This window comes from Macrobrachium nipponense, chromosome 30, assembly GCF_015104395.2.
Source record: "Macrobrachium nipponense isolate FS-2020 chromosome 30, ASM1510439v2, whole genome shotgun sequence".
Taxonomy (NCBI): Eukaryota; Metazoa; Arthropoda; class Malacostraca; order Decapoda; family Palaemonidae; genus Macrobrachium; species Macrobrachium nipponense.
In genome coordinates, this window is record NC_087218.1 from 13010467 (window position 1) to 13027966 (window position 17500).

At 35.6% G+C, this 17500-nt stretch overlaps 1 protein-coding gene across 2 annotated transcripts in view; it reads left to right on the top strand.

Moving 5' to 3' along the window:
* The window catches only part of LOC135202294 (leucine-rich repeat-containing protein 15-like), a 418317-nt gene that overhangs the window by 368835 nt on the left and 31982 nt on the right, over nucleotides 1–17500 (top strand). For both annotated transcript variants that reach the window (XM_064231614.1, XM_064231613.1), the window contains one exon: nucleotides 16399–17500. This exon is cut by the window's right edge and continues 138 nt beyond it. In XM_064231614.1, the coding sequence (XP_064087684.1) occupies nucleotides 16407–17500 (1094 nt within the window). In that variant the 5' untranslated portion in view covers nucleotides 16399–16406. The remainder of the gene's footprint in view (nucleotides 1–16398) is intronic.

A 17500-nucleotide genomic window follows, 5' to 3' on the forward strand; every position in this document is an offset into this window, starting at 1 on the left:
AGACCACTTCACGTTAATCTAGGACTATAATGTTGACAACTTATGCATGAGGGGAAAATCTTGCACACGCCTCGAGTCGGATCACACCCTGTCTTTTATTTCAATAAGGAAGGTACTTTCAATCCCACAAAAAATAAATATGAAAGGAAACAAGTATTACCAAGATTTAAAGCTGAAAATAAAACATATCACTAAGACAAATTAAAAACATTTTGCTGATTGATGTTTCTGCTGCTGGATTACAAGTCCGCCTCTTTATCAAATAGGTGAAAAAAGCCCCTTTATTACATTATGAAAAAGCCCCTTTATCAAATGAATGAAAAAGCCTATTTATCAAGTGAAAAAAAAACCCTGTATCAAATAAGTGAAACAGCCCCTTTACCAAGTAAGTGAAAAAGCCCTTTTATTAAATAGGTAAAAAAAACTTTATCAAATAAGTGAAAAGCTTTTTAATCAAATAAATGAAAAGAGCCCCTTTATCAAGATTGGTGAAAGGCCCCTTTATCAAAAAAGTGAAAAAGCTCCTCAATCAAAAAAGTTCAAAGGGCCTTTATCAAATAAGTGACAAATTCCCCTAGGCTCCTTTATCGATTAAATGAAAAAAAAAACTTAATCAAATTAGTGAAAGAGCTCCTTTATAAAAAAGTGAAAACGTTCACAAGATATTCGAAATTCTCTTCTCAAGAATATGGGAGGTATAAAAAATTTTTTTAAATCACTATCACTAAGACTGAAAGGGACAAATAAAGGTGATAACAGATGTTTCAAAGACAGTAAAAATCACCACTATACTTAAATCTTAACAGAAAAAAAATGACAAAAAATGACAAAAAATATGCAATTGAAACCAAACGGGAAAAAATTATTTACTTTAATGGTAAATCACTTATAAGACAGTTATGAGGCAAAGGCAAATATCGCTCATGTTTAGGTGATAAAGGAGCGATGTTAATAACTGATAGGCCATTTTAAAGGCTACCAAAGTTGTCCCAAAATATTAGTAGCTTTGGACCACTCCCTTTACGGGAATAACGGCTAATAGAAGTTGCATATGTATGTATGTATGTAGGTATGTGTGTGTGCGTATTATATATATAATATACACAGACTTCACCTATATATACGTGAATATATGTACATATATATGTATGTATATTGTATGTTATACATACAATAAGTCAGTGTTTAAATTATGCAGTAGCATGTATGTACGCAAATAAACATTCTCAATTCACTGGTACATATATATTCCTACCTTTAAAAAATGTCTGCAAATTGTGGCAGTAGTTACCATAAAGGTGGATTACAAAAAGGTATAAAAAGTGGAGAGAAAAAACTGATATGTGTAATGCCAGTGACACAAGTAACAGATAATATATACCGAGAATGAAAATAAGGACTGAATGTTATTACCGACAATTAAAAAAAGAAAAAAATTAATTCAAAATTAAGAACAAAAGAAAAATATCAATTCAAATATTATCAGAGAAATAAATAAGAACGCGTAAAGGGAATTAAAGGCAAAATAAAGTAAACGGAGAACAAAAAATGGACACCATTTAATTGTGTTATCGCTCACTCCCGGACTGGCGTCTCACTATACTGTTCTTTTTTTTTTCGTCTTGCTTTTGTTTCGCTTTTTTTTGCTTCCTTTTTCGTTTCTTTCGGTTTCGAAATGTACTGTGCTTCCTTTTTGACGACGCAACACGGAAAGCCTCTTCCATTTTTGGGGTAATTATTTGTAAATGTATCTCGTTTCCCTTCGGAGCGACGCCGCTCACCACCCAGGATTCCCCCCCGCCCCCCCCCTCCCCCGCGAGTTGCTTTGTCAGTGACCCGCTCTTCAAAGCAGCTCTCATTGCTCGTGTTTAGCTTTGCCTGTTTTCGTCGAGTCCTTCTGTGCTCTTTGCTTTGCTTTGCTTACGTCTCATTTACAGCATCTCTTTCGTTTGTTCGTATACTTATCTATTTGTCGTTATCGTGTATGTTTTGCTTCTTTTATTGATATTATTTTCGGTTCTTCCGTATTTCAATAATAAATATGATAATGATAACAGCTTGAGAAGGAGAATTAAGCAGGTTTTCGAAAGCTCTCGTTTGTGTGTGTATATATATATATATATATATATATATATATATATATATATATATATATATATGTATGTATGTATATATATCACACTTACACTACTGTGGGGGTCTTCGTCATTTAGAGAGTCGTGATATAATGAGATTTTTTTTATGAATAAAAGCTTTTCAAATCTATTTTATATTACCAAATATATTTTACTGGTCATCACTGGTCAAATTTCTTTCATTTCTGAACAACGTTCTAACTGATATGAACAAGAGGAAAGCTTAACACCACAACAATCTTTCGGTACTAGATGTCAGTATTATCATTGTAGAAAACAACTCCAAGAATATTCCTTAGAATTACATTTTGAATTTCATGTATGAAAATGAGGGTCCATAATCCAATTATTTCTTTTTTTTCTCGGCAGATTTAAATCATAATGTTTTCATCGGGATCTACGCGTACTTGTGTTTCCAGCTCTCTCTCACACTCTCTCTCTCTCTCTCTCTCTCTCTCTCTCTCTCTCTCTCTCTCTCTCTCTCTCTCTCCAAACACTTCTGATTTCTCAAAGCAAAATTCCCATTGATATTTTTGCAACCAGACCTAACATAACCGAACGTAGCATGGCTTAACTAACCATGCAACTAGTGAGCTGAGATTGTCGATTATTATTATTATTATTATTATTATTATTATTATTATTATTATTATTATTATTATTATTATTATTATTAAGCATTATTATTATTATTATTATTGTTTTACTTTCATGAGATTGTCGATTATTATTATTATTTTGATTATTATTATTATTATTATTATTATTATTATATTATTATATTTATTATACTTTCAGACCGTTAAACTCGTATTTACTTCCATAATCTGGAATTCCTCGTTATTCCCATAAACATTTTTTAGAGGGGGGCGTTATTTCATACGAACGCCATATTTACTTGTATTTTACCTATGGATATTTCAGGGAATATTTCCGTACGAATGGCTAATACCATAAACATCTCTATGCGCAATACGAACACTAAGCCCAATAATAAATTTCAATCATTTTACACGGAAGTATCATTCAGCAAATAACACCCTCTATATAATTAATATTATTAATATGCAAGCGTAATTTAAACATACGTGCTCGCAGGCAGTCGCGCGTATATATAAACGTCAGAAAAATAAGATTGACTTCAGAGAAAAGATATTTTCCACACTCCTCCGCCCTTCTATGGTCTAACTTGGAGAAGGAAACTTTATTAATTAAAGTTTTTGTCAGACTCGGCTGACTCTACACCTTCCTTGCAGCTATCTCGAAAAAAAAAAAAAGACTTATAAACACACGAAGGAATGGGAGAATGAATATCGGAGGGGGGTTGGTCAACATTCTCGCTCTCTCTCTCTCTCTCTCTCTCTCGATATATATATATATATATATATATATATATATATATATATATATATATATATATATATGTGTGTGTGTGTGTGTGTATATATACATACATACATATACATACATATATATATATATATATATATATATATATATATATTATACACGCATATATATGGGGATATAACCCACAATGATGTAAAATCCTTCCGTAGTTTTTTATAAGATATACAGTTCTTGTATAGCAAATTGAAGCTTTCTACCATCAACTGTGGTCTTTTTTTTTCTTTTAGTAAACAAGACCACAGCTGATGGTCGGAAGCTTTAATTTGCTGTACAAGAAATGTATATTTTATAAAACTACGGAAGGATTTTACATCTTTGTGGATTGTATCCACATTTACTTAGAGGTACGACATAGCACCTAGCTTCCACACACACATATATACATACATATATACATATATAATGTATACACACACATACATATATATAAATGTGTTTGCCATGACGTTTACGAGTATTTATTCGTACACTCCGCCTCATACATGAACAAAACGTACCCAGGCACAAGCTAGAGAAGAGAAGCGGATCTTGGAAAAGGGCAGAACTTCAAACCGAAAGAAGAAACTTCAAAACCAGAAAGGCGAAGTAAAAGATGAACACTGCAATGTTGCACCTTTTGACGGATGGAGGAGCACGGACAGCAGCGGTCCATTTTTTTTTTTTTATTCACCCTCTGCCTCTTGCCATGTACTTGCACGGAAGTTTGCCTTAGTCAAGACTTCGTGTGAAAGAAATAGTTCTGCGCAAAGTTTAATACCATGCACAATTACCTTTAGTTTTTTTTTTTTCGTTTTTATCTTTTTGTATTTAACTGTTAGTTTGTTGAGTTACGTCTATTATTATACATTGCCATGTGCTTCTGCCCATTAATTCACATAATTTTTCTGAAGCTTGCTTTATTACTCAATGACTTCTGTGCTCCTTTCATAAAATCTGGACTTATTTCACATAATAGTGTTAATATTACGTACATACGTAAATTATGCAATTATTCATACCACCCCTATTCACTCATATACTCTGATTCTTTGACCTCATTGTGGTCCAGTATCAATTGCAACTCCTCACGTCTGTAGCAACTTTCTAAGCACTGAGTTTTGGGATGAGGATGCTAGACTTATGCGATGCCCCACATTATGTGGGCGCGCAGAAACCCAAACAACACACGCACACACACACATATTCATATATAATATATATGAATATGTGTGTGTGTGCATGTGCGTGTGTGTGTCTAACTATATATATATAATCTAATATATATATATATATATATATATAGATATATAATATATAGCCACTCAACAACATACCCGTATACATTAAATTAAATTAATGCACAAGGCTCGGCTGATAGCCTAGTTGAAAATAATGAATATAACATAGACTTACATTATTACTCTTGTCGGCATCGTTTTCCCCTAGATAAACGTAAGAACACTAATACTCTTTGGTTCTCACATTAACCTGTTATTTCTACGTTACAAAAGGTTACAGCATCCATATGTCATCTGAGGAACGCAAAACGGATGCAAAAAATGGAATTTGTATGAACACGACACTGACTTTACCAAATTCCAAGAGAGACGGAAATAAAGATACTCATAATTAAAGAATAAATTAAATATACAATTTAGGCCGAAGGCCAAGCACTGGGACCTATGAGGTCATTCAGCGCTGAATGGAAAAATTGAGAACAACAGGTTACAAAGGCGTGAAAGAGGGAAGACCTCGCAGTTGCACTGTGAAGCAATTGTCAAAAGGGGGTGGAAAGTAAGATGAAAGAGAAAATATGAATGGAGGTACAGTAAAAAGGAATGAAAGGGGTCGCAGCTAGTGGCCGAGGGGACGCTGCAAAGAACCTTATGTGATGCCTACACTGCACCGCGTGAGGTTCACTGACGCCACTGCCCTTCCTAAGGGAATTAAACTAGCGACCTCCTTCGCCAACAATTCGTTTCCACCATTCCTGCTCAGATCTTCTTCCCGTGTCTCTCACTGATAACAAACAACAGATGGGATACCGACACCCTCACGATGAAGTTGTTATCGTGAGTGGAAATTGGCCAATTACGGCCCTGCGGGTTGTGTTCTATCGGCGTCCGGATTTTTTTTTTTTTTTTTTTTTTTTTTTTTTTTTTTTTTTTTTTTTTTTTTTTTTTTTTTTTTGCATGGAACCTGTATATACTTATTCAGCAACGTGACCAACGGCTTTACGTGACTTCTATTACCAGAAATACACATCTCTAACCCCTCAGTGGAATGGCCGAGAATCGAACTCGCGGCCACCGAGGTGGCAGGCCAAGACCATACCGACCACACCACTGAGGCGCTTGCGCCGGATTTCATGTGACTGATATGTCTGATAGATTACGCTGATTCTCCCACTGTAGCGTGCTATAATTTTTCGTAGGTCACGTAATTTTTTCTGTTGTATTAATGTGGGAATATTTAACCGTTGTCTCTAGCTACAACAGAGTTGATGGGCCTTTAGATAACTGAAGTTCATGTATCGTAAATAGACTGTATAATGAAGGAATTCTGCTCTCATCACGATAACAAGATGTTTAGAAGCAAACAGTTACTTGAAATCGAGAGTATCGAATTAGACTTGGCCTTAGGAGAAGCATTATGTAAATACTTCTTAAGATCCATTATCTTAGAGGATGCGGTCCTCCTCTTATGACGTAATATCTCACCTTTCTCAAATCCAACTTTAACAAAACAAAAAGAAAAAAAACTTACTAATTATTGGGCTCGTGACATCCACGCCTTTTTCTTTGCAGCAAGAATCAGTGAGAGATTGGCACGAGATTAATCGCTGATCTCTCTCTCTCTCTCTCTCTCTCTCTCTCTCTCTCTCTCTCTCTCTCTCTCTCGCTGACCTTCATTCTTCTTTCAACTTGCCATTTGGCACCAAGACAGCAGTAACATTTTATTCACTAAATCCGTAAGTCTATAAAAACAACTTCCCTTTGAATGTATGCCCGTGTGTCTATATGTATGTGTGTATGTGCCTTTTGCAATAGAAATTCTTTCTGAATATACTTAACCCACTATTGGGTATTCTGCGTAAAATCAGGACTAAGAGACTTTAAAATATAGTTCATTTTCGGGGATTGTCCGAACCCCCTTTCAGAGATTTTCATCTGAACCCTCCAAGTGAATCTCATAAATGCCCAGTACATCCTTGGAAGAAGAAGAAGAAGAAGAAGAAGAAGAAGAAGAAGAAGAAGAAGAAGAAGAAGAGTCTGTCATGTCAGACTCGTTCCTTTCAAAGTGTTCGTAAGACTGGCAAACTTTCTTCGTTAAAAACAGTAACCCTGATGGAAAATCGCCGCTGCAAAGGTAGAACTGCTGTTCTAGGGAAAGGGAGACTTTTATTACAGCTGACGAATAAAGAAGCACACAAGATTGGGAACTCAGTATTCAAGAGGTTTCTTGTGTCTGGTAAATCACTGATTTCGTCAGTTGGAGGCAAATGATGTTCTCGACGAACGATGAATGAGTTAAGATGTCCTTGTGCTCAAGGTTAGAGAACCCTACACTCTCTGGAGACCTGGAGACCTTGCTTGTACTTAAATGTCCATTACGCTCACAACCACACGCACGCACATGCGTACACAAACACACACACAATATAGGTGTAATAATAATAATAATATATATTAATTAATATATATATATATAATATATATTATATATATATATCTATCTATCAATATATATATATATATATATATATATATATATATACATACATATAGAATCTACTGGTCACTTTTTTACCAGATACATACGTATATAGTGTGCAGCTAAAATGGTTGTTCTTGTGTGCCCAAGCACTCTTCTCTTAAGCAACAGCAAAGAATTCAAAAATCTCATAAAAAAAAAAAAGTTATCCAACCCTACAGCTCGAATCTGCAAAACAAATCACTGGGGATCGATTGACAACCGTTGCAGTCTAAAGTCAAAACCTTGTGTGTCGAGATGTAGAAATGAAAGCGAAATTTATTTTTCTAAAAATTGACTAAAAGTGAATAAGCTTTACATGTTGATGGAAGAACAAGAGCTACAATATTTTTCTTTTTCTTTTTGCGTTGGTGCAAATTGCGTATTCTATGTGCCGCCAAATCGTTCTGAAATTTCAAGTAAATTCAATCAAATTATGCTTGGTGGTGGGTTAAGCATGCAAGAAATTTCCAAAGTTAAGTATATCTTAGTTTAACCAGACCACTGAGCTGATTAACAGCTCTCCTAGGGCTGGCCCGAAGGATTAATTATTTTTACGTGACTAGGAATCAATTGGTTACTTAAAACAGGACCTACATCTTAATGTGGGTTCGGAACCACATTACATCAAGAAATTAATTTCTAATCACCAGAAACAATGTCGTCTGATTCCTTGTTGGCAGAGCGGAGAATCGAACTCTGGACTACCGAATCGGTAGACGAGCAGGTAAAACACTCGTCCAACGAGGAACTACACAATTCAATAGTAACTTTACTAATTTTACTTCTGCATACTATTCCTGAAACAGACTTAATTTTAAAGTTTCCAAGGCTTATATCCAAATTCCATTTAAAAAAATATCAATGTTTCTGTAGTTTTGGATCCAAGGAAATTCTAAGGTCTTAAATCAAATTCCGAAATCTCCAAGAACAGACAAATGAAAAACTAAAACTTCTTGATTATTGGAAACAGAACTGGACAAGTTATAAATAAAACTGAATCAACGGAGGGAACGATGGCCTTCAACCATAGTAGTCTATTCGACTCCTCCTGAGGTCTTCTTCGTGTCTCTCACTGATATGCTAACGATAGATAGGATACGGCCAACCCCGTGATTAAGTTGTTATCGTCGGTGGAAATTGGTCAATTATGGCTCTTAAGGTTAGGTGCTATCGGCGGCCGGATTTGATGTGACTCCAACATGGCTGACAGATTACGGTGAACCCCCCTGCCCCCAACTCCCTCCCCACCCCACTGTGGGGAGTTGTTGTTACCCATCCTTTGCACGATCATTTCCTTTTTTATCTTTTTCTGGTGTCAAGACGAAAACCATGTAAAATTAAAGAAGCAAGTTTGGCTGCTTGTCATAATTGTTTAGGTTATTGTGCACTGTGCAATATTTTCATCTGAGGTCAAAGAGCATTGAATAGCAGCAGCAGTAATGACAATATTACTAAAAATGATAATTACCATACCATCACTTACATCGTCAAGCGTAAAACAAATGAAAAAAAAAATTAAAAAGTCGTGAATCACACAAAAAGACTTCCACTGAATATCACAAGAATAGCTTAGGAGAGTCACCTATCTAAGAGAATATAAGCCATGAAAGCGAAGTGTAGTCTCATTTTCAGTATTGCTGTGATAAAGAGACTAGAAAGTATGAAAGTGAGGGCGTGCATAGGTCTGGCCTTTCAGCAAAGTTTTCATATTCATGATAGTTTCATGACATCGTTCTAGGAGATTTTTTCTTATCAGTTTACAATGACCAATTTACAATTTCTTAACTGCTTTTCAATATTTCCCTTAATCGACATTTATTTCGGTCCCCATTTGTTACCTTTTGCTTTACTTATTCTTTTCCTTATCATCAGGTCTGGGCTATAAAAGGTTATCGGGATGCTCATCCCATTGGCCTTTGCACACACAGAGAAAAAAGAAAAAAATAAGAGAAAAAAGAAAAAATTAACAGACAGATTTTGCTATGATTTCGGTAGCATCTAAGATTCTTCGTCTAATCCGCAACAGTGCACAATAACCTAAACAATTATGACAAGCAGCCAAACTTGCTTCTTCAATTTTACATAGTTTTCGTCTTGACACCAGAAAAAGATAAAAAGGGAAATAATATCACCTCGGGATTCAATACATAGTTGCTCTGATGCACGGTCCAGTATCTAGACCGTACTCTAATGAGGCATTTTCGGGACTCTATAAGGCTCAATGATTCGCGCTGGAAAACACGGTGCTCTAATGAATGACCTGTCCCATCATGTTTATTGACTTGTAAACAAACACATCGACCCAGGACACCTTAGTCATTTTTTTTTTTTTTTTTTTTTTTTTTTTTTTTTTTTTTTTTTAAAGCACCTCGGCCCATAAGGACACCTTAGTCATCTTTTTAAGCACCTCGATCCATAAGGACACCTTAGTCATCTTTTATATTTTAATTTTTATTCATTTATTTTTTATCTTATTTTTTTTTGTAAAAAGCACCTCGACCCATAAGGACACCTTAATCATCTTTTTTATTTTTATTTTTTATTTATTTATTTTTATTCTATTAATTTTTTTTTTTTTTTTTTTTTTTTGGTAAAAAGCAACCTCGACCCATTAAGGACAAATTAGTCATTTTTTTTATTTTTATTTTTTATTTATTTATTCTTTATTTTATTCTTTTTTTTCGTAAAAAGCACCTCGACCCATAAGGACAAATTAGTCATCTTCTTTATTATTTTTTATTTATTTATTCTTTAGTTTATTTTTTTTTCGTAAAAGCACCTCGACCCATAAGGACACCTTAGTCACCTTTTTTATTTTTATTTCTACATTTTTTTTTTTTTTTTTTTTTTTTTGTAGAAAGCACATCGACCCAGAAGGACACCTTAGACATCTTTTTTATTTTATTTTATTTTTTTTAATTTTTTTAATTTTTTTTTTTTTTTGTATGACAGGCAGAGTTATTATGATCCCAATACAAATAAAAGAATCATGATCAAACCCACTTCGAGAGAGGAGGATTAGCTTTACGCATAGAATGAAATATGAAATACATTTAAAAAAAAGATTACATCTGATTACAAAATAACAAAAAAAGACAAAAACAAAAAAGTAACTGGGGTAAAGTTACGACGTCGATGCACTCAAAGAATTACGAGCAACTCACTCTGCGCCGGGAGAGATTGTCTTTGTAAATGGAATGAAACGAAAAGAAAAATTATTGTCGGATTGATAGGAGGATCCCGAACAGAGTCGCTTCGAAAGAAGGCGATTTCGCTGTCGTGACGAATTCCGGAATCGGTGGATTTGCTTAAAAGTTTTATGTTGCCTTTGTCGTCGATGATATTTAGTGATAATCTTTATCGAATGGTATTTCTGGCTTGGTTTGACTGACACGCTGCATTTTGCGTTCATGCAACATCAAAACGTGTCTAGATTTCTTCTCTCTCTCTCTCTCTCTCTCTCTCTCTCTCTCTCTCTCTCTCTCTCTCTCTCTTAAAATACTAACATCAGTTTTAGTATCTATAAATACACTAATCAATCTCTCTCTCTCTCTCTCTCTCTCTCTCTCTCTCTCTCTCTCTCTCTCTCTCTCTCTCTCTCGTTTTAATAGCAGTTAGATCTGTAAAAAAAACCTAGGCAACAAGCCACATAAAAAGAGAATGATTATAGCTCTTAATTAATCTATTTCTTTCTCTCAACTGGAAGACTTTGGAACTTTTTACCCGCTTATGTTTTTTCTATCTTTTTTTTTTCTCTCCTAAAGATCTGGTATAGAAACGGGCCCACCATTACTATACGCATAAGAGCAGTTTGGGTTCATGGAAGCATCTGGCTTGTAGATTCCCAAGTTGGGATTCACCAACTACTCACAGCAGGTTCACGGCTTGACTCATTCGTTTACTTAATTTGGCGTCGCAGCTAATGTTTCAAGGGGAATTTTTGAAGGCTATTTCTAATGAGACTTCATATTCACGCTCATGTTGTAACATAATGAATACTGATGATGATGATGATGATGTTGAGATAAAAATGATGATGGTGAAATGAAAATCATATTTTTTTATTATCGTTTAACTATTTCATATGAAAATAGTATTGCTTTATAAATATTGATTAAAATAAAGCAAACGTTCTACATATACTATCTACTGCACTATCATTTCAGCTTTTGGGTTTCATCTCAATCCATATACGTTTTATATTCGTCTCATTTTCTGTACTGATTGTCAGATTATAGCAAACACACAGTAACTTTAACTCTTGTACTGCGTTACTGTATGATATTCAATATGCTTTAATTTTATAGCCAACCTATATATTTAAATAATTATGTACACCAGGTTACTGTTATATACTGAATTACCTTCCGTTAATGACCAATCTATATTAAAATTCAGGTTAATGAGGGTACTACTTGTCGATGGTCTAATTAATTACCAGGAGGCAGGGGGGTATTTGGCCTAGAAAATAATTAGGAAACCTTTCACCCAGGGAAACTAACAAACTATTTCAGTTATCTTAAATCATTCGTACAATGCACAAACAACCACGCACAGGCGAATTTGGGGCGTGATACGGATGTCCGCCCACCCGCCCGTCCGAGCAGGAAAAAAAACCCTTTGCTTAAAACCAACTCGAGTTCGCGCAATAAATCATCTGTGTCAGCGGGGTTTATCATGTAATCATCATAAACTAGAATTTTTCCCGTAAAGACTCTGCCGTGTTCATCTTTACGATCCCTGTTCATAAAATACAGTCGTTTCTCTCTCATCTCTCTCTCTCTCTCTCTCTCTCTCTCTCTCTTAGCCGAGTTGCGGATGAAAAATGTTTTGATAAATCGACTCTATTTAATTTTACCTTCAATCCAACATGAAAAATTTTCCCCGCAGTAAGGATTGAATTAAATTTTCTGTAAAATAACAGTAATGACGAAACTCTTAGTAGTAGCAGCAGTTAGAGTAGTAGTAGTAGTATTATCATTAAAAGCAGTAGTGTCAATTACGCCTATTGCTGCTTTTGCTGTCGAAAGAAAATACACAAAGGCACGGACAACTTTGGCGCTAAATTGAAGTTTCGACAGGTGACTGGTCTAGATACTGGATATTGAAATGAGAGAGAGAGAGAGAGAGAGGGATGCTGCATTTCGTTATCAAAAGAGAATCCAGAGAGAGAGAGAGAGAGAGAGAGAGAGAGAGAGAGAGAGAGAGAGAGAGAGAGCGATGAGGGATGCTGCATGTCGTTATCAAAAGAGGATCCAGGGTGAGATTAAAACTATTTGATGAAAACAACGTTTTATGGTTGTTTGTTTACTTATCTTCAGTGTTGTATATAATATATATATATTATATATATATATACATATATATATATATATATATATATATATAGTATATATATATATACACACACATATATCTTATATATATATAATATATATATGTATATGATTATGATGTATATGTATAAATATGATATATATATAATAATATATATTAATTAGTATATATATGTAAGTATATATACGTTAATATGTATTGTATGTATGTATGTATGTATATATTATATAATATATATATTACATTAGTATATAGTATTATAAAGTTTACGGTAGAAAGTATATATGTGCATTAAGCCCAAATACCGTTCAACATCGAATGCATCACAACTTATGAATAATGAACGCCCCTGCACCTGCCCTGGATTCGAACCGTGCATTGGACTAGAAACAATGATAGTAGTAACCTTGACAGCATGGTCAGCCACTATCTACTGCTGTTTCTAAACCAGGCCGTGGTTCGAGTCCCGCCGGTCAAAGTCACTGTTAAAACTTTGTTTCTAAACCAAACCATGGGTCGAATCCTGACTGAAGCACTTATCATTTATAATTCCCGTTTGGGTGTGAGTTACATATATATATTATATTATATATATATATATATATATCTATATATATAATATATATATATATATTATATATATATATATATGTGTGTGTGTGTGTTATATATATATATTATATATATATACACATACACGCATATATATTTTTCGAAAAAATGCTTGTGACATTTCAGAGGCCTTATCTCCCTCTCGGAGATTAAGTAGGTCCTGAATATCATCCCTTAACAGCATCTGATTATCTGGACTACCTTGATGCTTGTAGAGTCCAGGGTCCTGAACTCGCCGCTCCAAAAACTCTTGAAAACCAGACGAGATTTCAGGACAGGAAGGATGCGACTGACAGAAAGGAAAACTTTCAGACGGCAGCTTTTTATGAATTAAATGAGAGAAGTTATAATCGGGGCAATGGCGAGATAGGGACTCGCACGGACATTGGTAGTTGGCAAGGCTTTAGTGTAGATGTGAAACAGAAGTACGCTAAGAGGGAAGAGGGAGGTTAGAGAGATATAAGCAGAAATGAGCAGATAATTTTTGAAAAAAGACAGTTTGGAAATAAACGGTTTCGTGGAGAAAAACTTTTGAAAGTCTGATTAAAAAAAGTAAAAATGAACAGATAATTTATATTTAAAAAATACAGTCTGGAAATAAACGGTTTCGTGGAGAGAAACTTTTGTAAGCCTGATGAAAAACAAAAAAGTAGAGTAAGCAATGCAATGCACAACTTGACATAGAAGTGCTTTGTGAAGATCATGTGACCTACCAGTCAAAAGTGCGCCCGATTTCTTAACGCCAGGTTGCCAGGGCACGATAGAAAAAGTTCAACCGCGTCGGCCCCGCCTCCCTCCCTCCAGACGCTCCGCTCTGGATCCATCCATTAGCAGATGTTATATTATGTCTCTATTTTCATTATTAGGTCCCATTTCCCAGGACCGTCCCAGACCTTCCATTAAGATATCATAAGACGGAAGTTTTTCTAACTGGGCCAAGTAGCATCAAATGTCATAGAAATGTCGGGCTATAATTACAGAGGATGATTCCCCTAGGCCCTCCTGCATAGCTTCTTAATTATATCATATCATATATTTCACCCAGACCACCTATACTCGGTTTTTTCCATCTGTCCATCCGCCTGTGGTGTTTCGTATGGTAACACTGCGTCCCGGGCCTTAGATAGTTACGTTCATCTGACATTCAACAATTATAATAATATCCTATTTCGAATATTAAAGGTGTAATTCGTATACAGTAAATTATTAAAACAATTTTCAGATATCCTTTTATTTACCTAAAACTTACACAAAACATAACTATCTAAAGCCCGGGGCGCAGTGTTACCATACGCAAACACCACAGGCGGATGGACAGATGGAAAAAAACAGAGTATAGTCACTTCGGGATTCATTGTTTTTATTATTATTATTATTATTTCATTCGGCTCCATTACAAGCTTCGGTAGAGCTTAGCTGCTAGTATCCTTTTATCCATACACTCCATTATTCACACTGTAATCCTATTATCCCTATCATCTTCACTGTAGCTATTACTGTCCTTAATCTTTTATTCTTTGTTCTCATTTTTGGTTTCAAAAGCATTCCATTTAATCACATTTTTTTCTGTTCGTTCTCAGTTCTTTTTTTTTTTCAACACAATATTTCCTTGTCACTTATTTAACGTTGTTCCTGGCATTTTCAGTATCCTCAACTTAGTTTCTTAAATCAAAACAATCAAAACATTTGAATTTATTCATGATTATCTCAAAAAGGTGGCATTTTGAACTGCCCGTATTTTAAATGTATGTATGTATGTATGTATGTAGTGTGAATGTATTATATGTATGTATGTATATTATATAATATATAATTATAATATATAAATTATATAAACACCTTTTTTAACCGATTTTTCAATGTATTCCTCGCGGCCTGGCCTAGTTTAATCATGATATATACGTACATGGATACATAAATACATGGCATGCATACATATATATATAAATATATGTGTGTGTTGTATATGTATATATATGTGTATATGTATAAATATCTATATATTTACATACGCACACATATTCCTATACCATTGCACTAAACTTACCATGACATGGGAAGGGTGCGAAGCACGCTATATTCGAAGCAGAAAAGGAAAATGCTCATTTACTGATATCTATAAACATTATGCGACGTATTTAATATTTAAGCCGTAATGGTCACCACTTTCCATTACGGACTGCCAGCAGGCGTCCGAATTTATCTTTTATTATTACAAGCGCTTACATAACAGGAAGCGATGGAGGGGGGAAATAGGCCAGACTATCTTCTCTGCAATGTCTTCGCCATTTAGTTCATCTTCCTCTCATATAATGAAAATGAACAGTCCAAAATGCTATGTACTTGTGTTTATATGTTTATTGAAAAGAGAGTAACAAAGGGAAATTCTCTCTCTCTTCTCTCTCTCACTTATACCTACTTAGCCACACACACACACACACACCTACCTACCTATATATATATATATATATATATAATATAATATATATATATATATATATATATATATATATATATATATATAATAAAACAAATGTATATTGTTGGATTGCAATAAAAGACATTCATTACAAAAATAAAAACAGAGTTACCGACGTATATGGCTATCTATTACGCTAAACAGCGCTCCCTCGTGTATTAGTTGTATCATGAAGAAAAATTTTTTGGGGGGTTTAGTTAACATTTTGTAATAAAAAAAAACCGAAGAGCATATCAGATGGAGTAATCTAACATTGTTCATTAGTTATTGTATCCATATTACATGTTTTGAAATCAAGCTGTGCACTTTACCTCTTGTTATTTCGCTCTTGTTTGGATCAATTCCAGTGTAATTTTTGTGGCATTCAAATGCTAAGATATAGATAGATCCGGATACAGATGTATATCAAAGATTCTTCTCTCTTAGTGGGTGGGGCGCTTCACTATTCGCGTTCGTTCAAACATTTGGGTGTCAATGTTTTCCCTTAAGGACACTGTACTTAATATTATACTCTATCAATCTGAATCATTTAATTCAATTATGCTTTCTGGGTTTTGTAAATTTTCGCTCAACTTCTTATCTGTGCTGTACACTTCCAATGCCAAGAATGTAAATTCACACATTTTGTATCTTGCACACAAACAAAATGCAGTTACAAAACATTTGTCTGATACTGTATTTTTGGTTTAGTTTCAGAAATGGTTGCCATACTGCTTGCCTGGGCCTGGGTGGTGGAATTAGTGCAGGCTTTCTGTCCCCCTGGCTGTACGTGCGACGACAAGACGCCGAGTGCCAGATGTGTTGGCGGGGGAATAAATGTGGTTCCCATATTGTTCAACCCAAATTTAAAGCGGCTCAATATGGCCCACAACTCTGTCAGCAACCTTGGAGATTCGCTGGGTTGGCTAGAAAAGCTAGAAGACCTCGACTTCTCTCACAACCTCATCAAAATTCTGAGCGAGGGAGACTTCGAGAAGCAGGAGAACTTGAGGGAGCTGAAGCTGTCCAATAACCATCTGACGACCATATCCCTCGGGGCATTCCGAGGACTAAGAAAACTGGCCATCCTGGATCTGAGCCAAAACACCATGGTCGAACTGCCCCTGGGCGTCTTGAATGACGTCCCACAACTGACAGTGCTAAACCTCTCCCACAACAGACTTCACATCCTCGCACCAGATACCTTCAAGAGCCAGAGAGTCCTCCAGGTTCTTGATCTGTGTGATAATTACTTCCGGCACGTGCCCACCGCTGCCCTCGAGCACCTAACGTCTCTGCAGTCCCTCCACATATGCCGCAACAGGCTGACTAGCCTTCCACCCCTGGCATTCCCCACAGACTCTCTGTCTCGCCTCTTCCTCGAGACCAACAGCATACACACCATCAACGAAATGGCCTTCCTGCGCCTCAACGCTCTCAGAGAGCTGAACCTCGACGGCAACATCCTACTCGAAGTACCAAGCGATGCCTTAGCACCTCTAGCGACGCTGGAATCTCTTTCCCTGAGTAAAAATAGGATAACCCATATTGGGTCCGGGGTATTCAAAGAGCTGGGAAATCTGAGCATCTTGCAAATATCCAGAAGTCCACACCTGACTGAGCTTCACCCTGAGGCCCTCAACGGCTGCAAGAACCTTCAGAACCTCACGCTCTCCCACAACACGCTGCTGCAGAACTTACCGTCGGGGATATTCTCCTCTTTAGAAAACCTACAAAACATTGACCTGAGGGCCAACGGCCTCCAAGTCTTAGAGGAGACGCAGGTGAGATGGCGATCTCTCAAGAGATTAGA